The sequence below is a fragment of the Canis aureus genome, chromosome 8 (assembly GCF_053574225.1).
Source record: "Canis aureus isolate CA01 chromosome 8, VMU_Caureus_v.1.0, whole genome shotgun sequence".
In the NCBI taxonomy this organism is placed as follows: Eukaryota; Metazoa; Chordata; class Mammalia; order Carnivora; family Canidae; genus Canis; species Canis aureus.
In genome coordinates, this window is record NC_135618.1 from 68,288,743 (window position 1) to 68,301,929 (window position 13,187).

Sequence of the window (13,187 nt, forward strand, 5' to 3'; positions counted from 1 at the left end):
TTCTACCCTGCACACCTTGGGAGAATGTATTAGGTATTAACAGTTTATTCTCCTGGAGGAGTAGTTTCCATGCCAAATTTTCCATATCATATTTACACTGAAAAGGAGATTGGAATATAAAGCTGGAAGCACTACAGGTAGTGTAGTGCTGCCTCCTTCAGCCTCACAGGAAACTAAGCATTTCAGATAAATATCTATTGAGTAGCATAGGGACCGCTACTAAGGAGACACTCACTAAATATTTGGTGAGTAATAGATGCCCGTTTAACAAATTTTCCGAACTGTGGAGACCTAAAACACTTATGTAGGGCAAAATGTGTTTTGCTTTGACTCTAGTCTTTTGGACCAGTGGGATTTATGAAAAGTGCCATCACTGTGTCTGAGGATGAAGAATGGAAGAGAATACGAACATTGCTGTCTCCAACTTTCACCAGCGGAAAGCTCAAGGAGGTAAGAAAAGAAGAGGTCTTGTCATTAGGAAGTAATGAATGCACCTGGGGATAATTAGAAACTAAGATTGTAGTCCACCTGTAAGTACTCTGCTGTATTTGGGCTTCCTAAATATGGTCTTTTATCCTCATGTCCTAGAGGAGACATGATAAAACTTGTTATTAAATGTCCTTTCCTGATCCATATTTGTGAAAGCCATGTCATTCTAGGACTTCATTCTGGATTTAACTTCAGGTGGTGTTGTATTTTGTGTGTAGATGTTTCCCATCATTGGCCAGTATGGAGATGTGTTGGTGAGGAACCTGAGGAAGGAGGCAGAGAAAGATAAAGCCATCAGCTTGAAAGAGTAAGTAGTAGTGGGGCTGCTGGAATTCCAACTCTGTCATGACACTTTCCAGCTGCTGCCACAGAGCCCAATTCCCACTGTTGAATTACCCCAGCAAAGAAGCTGACTGAAGTAGACGTGTAGTGTTACAACCCCAATGGGGCAGCCAAGGAGAGGTAGCTTGCCTAAAAAGGCAGAGCAGCCAGGAGGGAGAGGGTCTTCTTTTTGTACACGGGGCAGGATTAATTCATCTGCTTGATTGTCTCCTTGGATATTGGGGAAGACAAAAATATGTGCTTGAAAAAAAGGACACACGATTTTTCCAAATCTTTGAGTGTAGAGAGTAATGAATGGTGGTGGTGGGGACCACTTGATACATATTTTTGGGCACTGGATGGAGCAAGAAAGTTTTCATGTGGAACTTGGGACAACTTAAATCCCTTCCTGATTTTGTTGAGGATATAAGCAAAACACTAAATATTAACTTTTATGACCACTTGTCCATCTTTCAAACACAAAAGGGAGAAGGCCTTGCACATGGGATGGGTAGGGTGAAAAAGTAGCCTAAATTGAGATATTAGCCTAAATTGAGATATATTTTATTTTTACAAAACGTTTCACTTATTTATTTGAGAGAAAGAGAGAGAGAGCAAGCCCATGCAGGGGGGCAGGAGCAGAGGGAGTAGCAGACTGCCACCCTGAGCAGGAAGCCCAAAGTGGGGCTTGATCCCAGGACCAAGAGATCATGACTGGGAAGAAGGTGGAAGGTAGCCAGTCAACTGACTGAGCCACCTGGGTGCCACGGGATATATTTTAATATTGCAGGATGAACGGATGCATATTAGGACTGTCCTGGCAAAACTAGTAGCATATGATCACTTAGCTATGGCATCCCCTAAGTCAGTTTTGGTGTGATTTAATATATATTTTTTAACTAGGAACATTCTCAGTTCTTACTTTTTCCAGAAATGGGTGAGTCCTCAGGTCAATCTCAGATCAATGGAGATGAGACAAAGTGGGTCTTTCAGGAGACTTAGCAGAGGTGGAGAAAAAAGGGATGGTATTCCTGGCATTACAGAACAGGTGTTGGTGTTCTGTAATGTGCTAAAGAGGACTCAGCTCCGAGAGCACAGAGACTGTGGTGAGAGAAGATCCAGATCAGTTTCACCTTTCCTGACTCCCTGAGGAAGCGTTAGTTATTCCACCATTTGTCCTGCTCAGACACAGTGATTATCCACCTTCTACTGCCCTTACTCAAAACACACTTGTGTAATTTGCCTAATTTGGGGTCTCTATCCCTCCAAGATTAAGCTCCTCGAGCTCAGAGGTCTCTCTAACTTGCCCTGGTATCCCCATCACCCATAGCACAAGGCCAGCTGTGTCACTGGCACCTCACGAGCACCTCATCAGTGAGTGTGATGGCATACAGACTCTTTAGATGATCCATCAGGTGGTTCTCAAAGTGTGGTTCTTGTCTTGCCTGGACATTGGAATCTACAGGCACTTCTTGCAAGCATTGGATAAGGATAGTAAAGAGGTGCTGATTTTAAGTATTCGTATCTTTGTTTCTCTCCCAGCATCTTTGGAGCCTACAGCATGGATGTGATCACCAGCACATCGTTTGGAGTGAACATTGATTCCCTCAACAACCCACAAGATCCGTTTGTGGAAAATGCCAAGAAGCTCTTAAAATTTGATTTCCCTGATCCATTTTTACTCTCCATAAGTATGTACATTAATGTATTTTCTTTTTTTCCTCTCTTCCTTTTTCCTTCCCTTCCTTCCTTTCTCCCTTGTTGCTTACCTCCCATTTTTCTACAACAATTTCATTGCTTATACAATGTCACATGTATGTGTACATTGAGCCCCTCTTTTAAAATGTACAATTCAACTTACGGTCTCAGTGTTCATCAACAAAATTGTTAATGTTTTTAATGTAAAATGTATGTATTTTTCCTTTTCTTTCTGTGCTTTTGGTGTCAGATCTTAAATTCACAGAGAAATCTGAGATCATGAAGATTTATCCCTTGGTTTTCTCCTACGGATTATACAGTTTTAACTTTTATATTTGGGCCTTTGATCTATTTTGAATTTATTTTATTTTTATATGTTATAGGAGGTAAGAATTAAACTTCTTTTTCTTCTTTTTTTCTTTTGTTTTGGGTTTTGTTTGTTGGTTTGTTTGCATGAGACTGTTCTCTTGTTGAGCACATTCATTGAAAATACTATTTTTTTCTTAATTGAATGGTCTTAGAAACCTTGTCAAGATCAGTTGCCCATGAACAGAAGGGTATAATTTTGTTTTTTTATGATTTTATTTATTTATTCATAGACACACACACACACAGAGAGAGAGAAAGACAGAGACAGAGACAGAGACACAGGCAGAGGGAGAAGCAGGCCCCATGCAGGGAGTCTGACATGGGTCTCAATCCCGGGCCTCCAGGACCACGCCCCGGACCAAAGGTGGCGCCAAACCGCTGAGCCATCCGGGCTGTCCAGAAGGGTATATAATTTTGGACACTTAATTTGATTCCAGGGGTTCCTGAGTGGCTCAGTTGGTTAAGCATCTACCTTTGATTTCAGGTCATGATCTTGGAATCCTGGGATGGAGCCCCACAATGGGCTCTTGCTCAGCCATTGGCTTGAAATTCAAGTACAGATCTAGAGGGACTGACTCCGGGTTTCAAAGAATCCTGGTGTCTTTTAATCCTCTGATTGGTAGACCAAGTTATAATTGCTCCAGGTAAAATTTGCATTTTCACTGTGCTTTCCATTGTTCTTTTTCGTTACAGTATTGTTTCCATTCCTTACTCCACTATATGAAATGTTAAATATCTGGCTATTTCCAAAGAAAATTACTGATTTTTTCACAAAGTCTGTAAAAAGGATGAAGGAACGTCGCCTCAAAGATAAACAAAAGGTAATCCGGTGGTAGTTACATGTGAGTGTTCACTTTTGATGTTTTATTGAAGTGTGTACATCCTAAGTGTGGTCATTTAAGTAAGTGTGGTCATTTAAGTATGTTTTTAGGTAGGTAGAGAACTGGAGGGTTTAGAGCAGGAGACCTCTAACATTTTAAGGAGAATGAAGAAGATGGAGATCAGGGAAGGAGGAAAGAGAATGAGTCAGAGAGTCAACGTTTAAAATTTAATAATAAGCATGGTACCTACTATGCCAGGCAATAAAATTTGATGAGAGAAAAAAACTACCTCTTCTCTTCAAAAAATTGTCAAAGGGTACAACTTCCTGTGTAAAAATAATTTTCTGATATTAAAATTTCCCCAGATGTTAGAGTGGCAAAGAATTCCTTCAATTCCAAGCTTCTTATCTCACACCTTCTCCAGGGGAAGGTCCCACCAGGCACCTGGTAGAGTAGAGTGTGTGTTAAATTTGAGCCTGCCATAGTTTGGAGTGGTCAGGAGTCTCTCTGGGCACTGAGGCTGCAAGCTGGCCAAGCCAGATTTGCCTTCCTGAGGCCTGATGATCAGCGCTAGAGTGTGTGTAGGAGGGAGAGGCAGCGCTGGGTACCCCAGAATGTCACTGAAGATGAGTTCCAGAGGGTGGGTCATTAGAAGATGATGACACAGAAGCTGTCCCTGGACTCTACAAAAGTCAGGCTATTGGTCTGTGGCCATTTGTTAAGAAATGAGTCTGGGGGGCGGGGGGAAGGACTGAAGTCAGGAACTTTCTCCTAAGTTAGCAAGCATGACAAGAGAGAGAGCATGCTACTCTTTGGCCAGGAATCTGTGTTGAAAATCCAGAGAAGCTCAGGATCAAGGGAGCAAGAACCAAGAAACAGTGGGACACTATAGCTGGATTCCTGTCAGGGAAGCATCCTGCTCTCCAAGATTTTGCAGCTGGATGTTTTTGTTCACTAATGACTTGGGTAACACAAGCCAGACTTCTGGACTTAAAGGGGCCATAATCTCAGGAAAGAAATTAAATCCTGCATCCCTAATTTATTTCTGACTTCACAAGTGATGTTCTGTTGTTGAAAGTTCTCTTTCTGCTTGCAGCACCGAGTCGATTTTCTGCAACTGATGATTAACTCCCAGAATTCTAAAGAAATGAATACCCACAAAGGCAAGTAAGGACAGCTTAGAGGGCCAGTGATGGGAAGTCTCTGATGCAGGGGGTGGTTCTGAGGTGTGGAGGACGATTTTTAGCAGATGTAATTATACAAATCAAAGAGAGACACGTGTTCAGATACAAATGGTAATGGAAGCACGTTCCAGAAGCACACAGCCATAAGTTGGTTCAAAGCTTGAAGGGCAACCATGGACAAGGCAGTCAGTGGTTCATGGATCACCTATTTCATAACCTCTGGGGAGCTTGTTTCCTGTGTCAGTTCTCTGAGCCTATACCTGGAAGTTCATATCAACGCTTCACCATATCAGAAGGCATATGGCCCCGGTATTGGTGACCTGGAACACTTGGTTAAAGTTGTGTTCATTGGCTTAATGTACTGTAAAGTTTTTTTTTCATTTTGTAATTAAGAAGTGACTGGTGAAAGATGCCTTTGTGACAGTGTAAATGCTGGCCACTTTCACCTACTACTTTCACCTACTCCTTCTATCATCCATGGATGCTGTTTGACTGAGACCATTATTACTAAGATGGTTCCAAAATGTTGGCTTTCTAATTCCATCATTTCTTCTATGTTGATGAGTGATCGTCCACTGTTAGGGAGCTTTTCATTCTCTCTCTATAACATTTAATTTATTTATGTCAGTATGATTTCTTATATTACTAAGTTAGTCTCCTAGCTCCTTCTTTATTTAGATCCTCAGTTGTCTCCAGTTTGTCCTCTGGAAGCCATTTCAAGTGGGTTCTTGTGTTATTTTTTGTGTCATTTTTTTCTTTCTTTTTCTGTTTTTATGTTTTCAACAGACTTTATGTTTTGTACAAGTATTAGGTTCACTGCAATGGTTAGTGACACAGAGATTTCCCATATTCCCCCCCATGCCCACCTACACACAGCATCCCCCACTATCAAAATACCTCACCATTTGGTGTATTTGTTACAATGTCCCTCAATGACACATCACTACCACTCCAAATCCATATTTACATTACAGTTCACTCTTGGTGTTATACATTCCATGGATGTTGACAAAGGTATAATGATGTTTATCCACCATTACAGTACATAGAGTATTCTGTACCTTTTCCCATATTATTTTCTGAGCATTTGCTTGCATTCTAGTGTGAGACATTCCAGGTGTCTCTGCTGTTTCCCCTGATGAGACCTGGAATCAGCCATTTCTTCAGATGCTGTGTTTCCTTTTAGTGAGCAATGATATTTAGAAACCAAAATCTGGGATCAAGGAGAGATCACTACTATAAAGCTTCTTTGCTTGTATTTCCTCTCCGTGGGCCGAGTTAAGAAATTCAAATACATTTACACAAGACTGATGAACATAAACATTTGTATGTCTACTCATCCAGTGATGTAATTATGGTCTCTGTGTCTGAAAGAAAAAAAAAGAGCCTTGATTTATAGTTTGTTCCTATGACAGAAACAGTCCCATCATGGTTAAGTTCAGGCTATCTATGGTTTCACAACCATCTCCCAAAATTCTTGAATATTTAACAATTTATTCTAGGGACTACAGATGGGCTTACTCCATCACACCGCTAAAATATATGTATACCTATATATACATTTCTTTCTTTCTTTCTTTCTTTCTTTCTTTCTTTCTTTCTTTCTTTCTTTCTTTCTAGCTAGCTCTTCTATTTTCTAGGTTGAAGAAAATATTCTCTATATGTCCAGTTTAATACAGAACCACTACACACATATGGTTAATTGAACACTTGACATGTGGCTAGTGTCACTGAAGAATTAAATCTTATATTGGTTTAAATTTAAGTGACATTTAAATATAAATAGGCACATCTGGAGAGTGACTACCATACTGGACAGCAGAGTTGTGAAATTTGATTTTATCATGGGCTTCATAGCAATTGGGGGAAAGAATTTGATAGTTGAATTTATCCACACCAGATTCACAGAAAGTATGAGCAAGAAATCAGAATTCTGTAGACCTTTCTTACACTCACTTTGTATTATTTTTAGTTTTGAATTTTATGTCTGTGGCAAGTACCATGTTAATTTCAGTCAAATAGATTAGAGCATGACTGTGCCTAGTTTCTACTACAAGAAAATCAAAAAGGAGGCCAATATATATTCAGGGTGCATCCATTTGATGAGGAAGGTGACATTCAAGCCATGATTAAATAAACATTTCTAATTCCACTCAGTGGATTCTGTTTGTGTATAATTCATGCTGGTCAATGTCTTTTTATTGATCATTGTTTCTTTTGCTGTTTCAATGCAGTTGATTAGACTAACGTCATTCACCACTCTTCTAGCATTTTGTCTCTGTCACGGTTTTATATGTATCTGAGATCATCCATGTAAAGAATATACCCCGGGTCTTCACTTAACCGAAACCTCTCAAAGGTATAATCCATGCTTCTCAAGCTTGGTTGTGCACTCAAGTCACCACATCTCCTGAAAGCTCAGATTTTGATTTCATAGTTCTAGGGTGAGGTTTGACATTCTGCATTTCTAATAAGATCCCAGGTGCTGCAGATGCTGCTGGTCCATGGACTACACTTTGAGTAACAAGACTTTATCTGTAGCCCAACCTTGTCCAGTTAAGTTCCCACGGATATGTTTACATAAAAGATAATTCAATTTTCATGACAGTTAAGCCTTAGCATTAGAAACTGTTTAAAAAATTTAAGCTGATATTTCCCACTCACTATTTCTCCCTTCCCCTTCATTCTCTTTCACTATTTTTTATATTCCCCAAATGAATGAGACCATATAATGTTTGTCCTTCTCCGATTGACTTATTTCACTCAGCATAATACCTTCCAGTTCCAGTGAAAGGGAATAAAGGGGAAAGGAGAAAAAATGTGGGAAATATCAGAAAGGGAGACAGAACATAAGAGACTCCTAACTCTGGGAAATGAACTAGGGGTGGTGGAAGGGGAGGTGGGCGGGGGGTGGAGGTGACTGGGTGACGGGCACTGAGGGAGGCACTTGATGGGATGAGCACAGGGTGTTATTCTATATGTTGGCAAATTGAACACCAATAAAAATAAATTTATTAAAATATTTAAGATGGATGAATTTATATTTTTCCTTGGGGAGGGTACTAGTCCATGTTTCTTAGGGCAGAAGTACTTTTATGATTCTCCGAAGGACTTATTGATAACTCTGTGTATATTAGACAGAAAAACCGTCCCTTGGGGCAGCCCGGGTGGCTCAGCGGTTTAGCGCCACCTTCGGTCCAGGGCGAGATCCTGGAGTCCTGGGATTGAGTTCCATGTCAGGCTCCCTGCATGGAGCCTGCCTGTGTCTCTGCCTGTGTCTCTGCCTGTGTCTCTGTCTCTGTCTCTGTCTCTCTCTTAAATAAATAAATAAATAAATAAATAAATAAATAAATAAATAAATAAATAAATAAAATCTTTTAAAAAATACCATCCCTTGAGATTACCTCCCTTGTTGGTGGTGTGTATGTGTGTGGCATAAGCAGTAACAGGTGTCCAAGAAGAGGAGAGACTATAGGAATAATCACATCAAGACAACTTGTGCCTCTTTCCGGCTCTGTAAGATAAACATCAGAGTAAAACTGCTCCCAGTTTGATTCTGAATTGCTTTTACATTTCTCACCAGGGATTTGGGAGTTTCAAATGGATTTGTCATCATTGAAGCTGCCATGTTTTACATTCACCTGCTCTAGCTAAAATGCCTTTTCTCTCCTTTTAGCTCTGTCTGATCTGGAGCTTGTTGCTCAATCTATTATCTTTGTTGTTGCTGGCTATGAGACCACTAGTACTTCTCTCTGCCTCCTTATGTATGAATTGGCCACTCACCCTGATGTCCAGCAGAAACTGCAGAAGGAGATTGATGCGACTTTCCCCAATAAGGTGAGTGGGTCATACCTGAAGAGGGAGTCAGAATAGGCTTGGTTATGCCTCAGTAACAGATTAGCCCTCAAATCTAGTGGGGGGTTTCATAGCAAAGGTTTGTTTTTTTATTTGAAGTTCGATTTGCTAATATATAGCCTAACACCCAGTGTTCATCCCATCAAGTGCCCTCTTCAACACATCACCCAGTTACCCCATCCTCCCGCCCGCCTCCCTTTCCACTACCCCTTGTTTGTTTCCCAGAGTTAGGAGTCTCTCATGTTCTGTCTACCTCTCTAATTCTTCCAAATCTTTTCCCCTCATTTCCCTTATAGTCCCTTTCACTATTTCTTATATTCCCTGTATGAGTGAAACCATATGATGATTTTCCTTCTCTGAGTGATTTACTTCACTCAGCATAATAACCTCCAGTTCCATCCATGTCAAAGCAAATGGTAGGTATTCGTCCTTTCTAATGGCTGAATAGTATTCCACTGTAACATATATACCACATCTTCTTTATCCATTCATCTGTCAAAGTATATCCAGGCTCCTCCCACAGTTTGGCTATTGTGGACATTGCTGCTGTGAGCATTGGGGTGCAGGTATCCCGGCATTTCACTACATCTGTATCTTTGGGATAAATCCCCAGTAGTGCAATTGCCGGGTCGTAGGGTATCTCTATTTTTAACTCTTTGAGGACCCTCAACAGTGTTTTCCAAAGTGGCTGTACCACACTTTGCATTCCCACCAACAGTGCAAGAGGGTTCCCACTTCCCCACATCCTCTCCAACATTTGTTCTTTCCTGTCTTGTTATTTTTTACCATTCTCACTGGTGTGAGGTGGTATCTCATTGTGTTTTGATTTGTATTTCCCTGATGGCAACTGATGCAGAGCATTTTCTCATGTGCTTGTTGGCCATGTCTATGTCTTCTTTGGTGAATTTTCTGTTCATGTCTTTTGCCCATTTCATGATTGGATTGTTTGTTTCTTGGGTGTTGAGTTTAATAAGTTCTTTATAGATCTTGGATACTAGCCCTTTATCTGATATGCCATTTGCAAATATCTTCTCCCATTCTGTAGATTGTCTTTTAGTTTTGTTGACCATTTCTTTTGCTGTGCAGAAGCTTTTTATCTTGATGAAGTCCCAATAGTTCATTTTTGCTTTTGTTTCCTTTGCCTTCATAGATGTATCTTGCAAGAAGTTACTGTGACCAAGTCAAAAAGGGTGTTGCTCATGTTCTCCCCTAGGATTTTGATGGATTCCTGTCTCACATTTAGATCTTTCCACCATTTTGAGTTTATCTTTGTGTATGGTGTAAGAGAAATGTCTACTTTCATTCTTCTGCATGTGGCTTTCCAATTTTCCCAACACCATTTATTGAAGAGACTGTCCTTTTTCCAGTGGATATTTTTTTCTGCTTTGTTGAAGACGAGTTGACCATAGAGTTGAGGGTCCATTTCCGAGTTCTCTATTCTGTTCCATTGAACTATGTATATGTTTTTGTGCCAGTACCACACTGTCTTGATGATCACAGCTTTTAATACATCTCAAAGTCAAGCATTGTCATGCTGCCAGCTTTGATTTTCTTTTTCAACATTCTTATGCCTATTTGAGGTCTTTTCTGGTTCCATACTAATCTTAAGATTATTTGTTCCAACTCTCTGAAGAAATTCCATGGTATTTTGAAGGGATTGCATTGAACGTGTAAATTGCTCTGGGTAGCATAGACTTTTTCACAGTATTTATTTTTCCAATCCATGAGCATGGAATTTTTTTTCATCTCTTTACATCTTCCTCAACTTCTTTCAGAGGTGTTCTGTAGTTTTTAGGGTAAGATCCTTTACCTCTTAGGTTAGGTTTATTCCTAGGTATCTTATGCTTTTGGGTGCAATTGTAAATGGAATTGATTCCTTAATTTCTCTTTCTTCAGTCTCATTGTTAGTGTATAGAAATGAAACTGATTTCTGTGCATTGATTGTATATCCTGCCACATTGCTGAACTGCTGTGTGAATTCTAGCAATCTTGGGGTGGAGTCTTTTGGGCTTTCTTTCTTTAAAAAAAAAACATTTTATTTATTCATTCATGAGAGACACAGAGAGAGACAGAGACATGTTAGCAAATTGAATTTAAATTTTATTTTAGTTTATTTTAAAGATTTTATTTATTTATTCATCAGAGAGGGCGGGGGCGGCAGAGACACAGGCATAAGGAGAAGCAGGCTCCATGCAGGGAGCCCGAGGTGGGACTCGATCCCAGGTCTCCGGGATCAGGCCCTGGGCCAAAGGCGGCACTAAACCGCTGAGCCACCCTGACTGCCCTCTTTTGGGTCTTCTATATACAGTACCATGTCGTCTGAGAAGAGGGAGAGAGTTTGACTTCTTCTTTGCCAATATGAATGCCTTTTATTTCTTTTTGTTGTCTGATTGCTGAGGCTAAGACTTCTAGTACTATGTTGAATAGCAGTGGTGAGAGTGAACATCCCTGTCTTGTTCCTGATCTTAGGGGAAAGGCTCTCAGTTCTTCCCCATTGAGAATGATATTCACTGTGGGCTTTTCATAAATAGCTTTTATGATATTGAGGAATGTCCCCTGTATCCCTACGCTTTGAAGAGTTTTAATCAGGATGCTGTATTTTGTCAAATGCTTTCTCTGCATCTATTGAGAGGATCATATGGTTCTTGTTTTTTCTCTTGTTGATGTGATCTATCACGTTGATTGTTTTACGAGTGTTGAACCACCCTTGCATCCTGGAGATAAATCCCACTTGGTCATGGTGAATAATCCTCTTAATGTACTATTGGGTCCCATTGGCTAGTATCTTGGTGAGTTTTTTGCATCCCTGTTCATCAGGGATATTGGTCTATATTCTGCTTTTTCGGTGGAGTCATTGGTTTTGGGATCAAGGTAATGTTGGCCATATAGAACGAGTTTGGAAGTATTCCCTCCCTTCCTCTCCTTTGAAACAGCTGTAGTAGAATAGGTATCTCTTCTTTAAATGTTTGGTAGAATTGCCCTGGGAAGCCATCTGCCCCTGGATTTTTGTTTCTTGGGAGATTTTTGATGACTACTTCAACTTCCTCGCTGGTTATTAGCCTGTTCCGGTTTTCTATTTCTTCCTGTTCCAGTTTTAGTAATTTGCAGGTTTCCAGAAATGCATCCGTTTCTTCTAAATTGCCCAATTTGTTGGCATATAGCTGCTCATTATACGTTTTTAAAATCATTTGTATTTCCTTGGAATTGGTTGTGATCTCTCCTTTTTCATTCGTGATTTTATTTGAGTCTTTTTTCTTTTTAATGAGGCTGGCTAGGGGTTTATCTATCTTATTAATTATTTCAAAGTACGAACTACTGGTTTTGTTTATCTGTTCTACAGTTCTTCTGATCTCTATTTCATTGATTTCTGCTTTAACCTTTATAATCTCTCTTCTTCTGCATGGTGTAGGCTTTATTTACTATTCTTTCTCCAATTCTCTTAGGTGCATGGTTAGCTTTGTATTTGAGTTTTTCCAATTTTTTGAAGGAAGTTTGTTCCCTCTTAGGACTGCTTTTGCTGTATCCCAAAGATTTTGAATGGTTTTATCTTCATCTTCATTAGTTTACATGAATTTTTTATAGTCAATGATGTATTTTTTTACTTTTTAAAATTTAAATTCAGGACAGCCCTGGTGGCTCCGTGGTTTAGCGCTGCCTTCAGCCCAGGGTGTGATCCTGGAGACCTGGAATCGAGTCCCACGTCAGGCTCCTGGCATGGAGCCTGTTTCTCCTTATGCCTGTGTCTCTGCCTCTCTCTCTCTCTCTCTCTCTCTCTGATGAATAAATAAATAAAATCTTTAAAATAAAATAAAATAAAATTTAAATTCAATTTGCTAACATATAGTGTAACACTCAGTGTTCATCCCATCAAGTGCCCTCCTCAGTGCCCATCATGCAGTCACCCCATCCCCCACCCACCTCCTCATCTGTTACCCTTTGTTTCCCAGAGTTAGAAGTCTCTCATCGTTTGTCTCCATTTCTAATTTTTCCCACTCAGTTCCCTTCCTTTCCCTTATAATCCCTCTCACTATTTCTTATATTCCATGTAGGAGTGAAACCATATGATGATTGTCCTTCTCTGATTGAGTTATTTCACTCAGCATAATACCCTCCAGTTCCATCCATGTCGAAGCAAATGGTGGGTATTTGTCTCTTCTGATGGCTGAGTCATAAATGGATGAATGGATAAAGATGATGTGCTATATATATATATATATATATATATATATATATATATATATGATGTATGTATATATATGATGTATATATATGATGTATATATATGATGTATATATATGATGTATATATATGTGGTATATATATACATATATATGTATATGTGTGTGTATGTGTGTGTGTGTGTGTGTGTGTATATATATATATATATACACCAACACCATGGAATATTACTCATCCATGTATCTTTTTAATCCTTCTCTAATTTCCTGGT

The 13,187-nt window shown here is 39.7% G+C and overlaps 1 protein-coding gene across 5 annotated transcripts in view; it reads left to right on the plus strand.

Moving 5' to 3' along the window:
* LOC144319562 (cytochrome P450 3A12-like) overlaps positions 1-13,187 on the plus strand; it is a 45,930-nt gene that overhangs the window by 20,753 nt on the left and 11,990 nt on the right. For all 5 annotated transcript variants that reach the window (XR_013385367.1, XM_077907824.1, XM_077907823.1 and 2 more), the window contains 6 exons: positions 337-450; positions 708-796; positions 2,353-2,501; positions 3,571-3,698; positions 4,795-4,861; positions 8,559-8,719. Coding sequence is in view for 4 of the 5 variants with exons in the window: in XM_077907824.1 (XP_077763950.1) it covers positions 337-450; positions 708-796; positions 2,353-2,501; positions 3,571-3,698; positions 4,795-4,861; positions 8,559-8,719 (708 nt within the window). In the remaining variant the exon portion in view is untranslated. The remainder of the gene's footprint in view (positions 1-336; positions 451-707; positions 797-2,352; positions 2,502-3,570; positions 3,699-4,794; positions 4,862-8,558; positions 8,720-13,187) is intronic.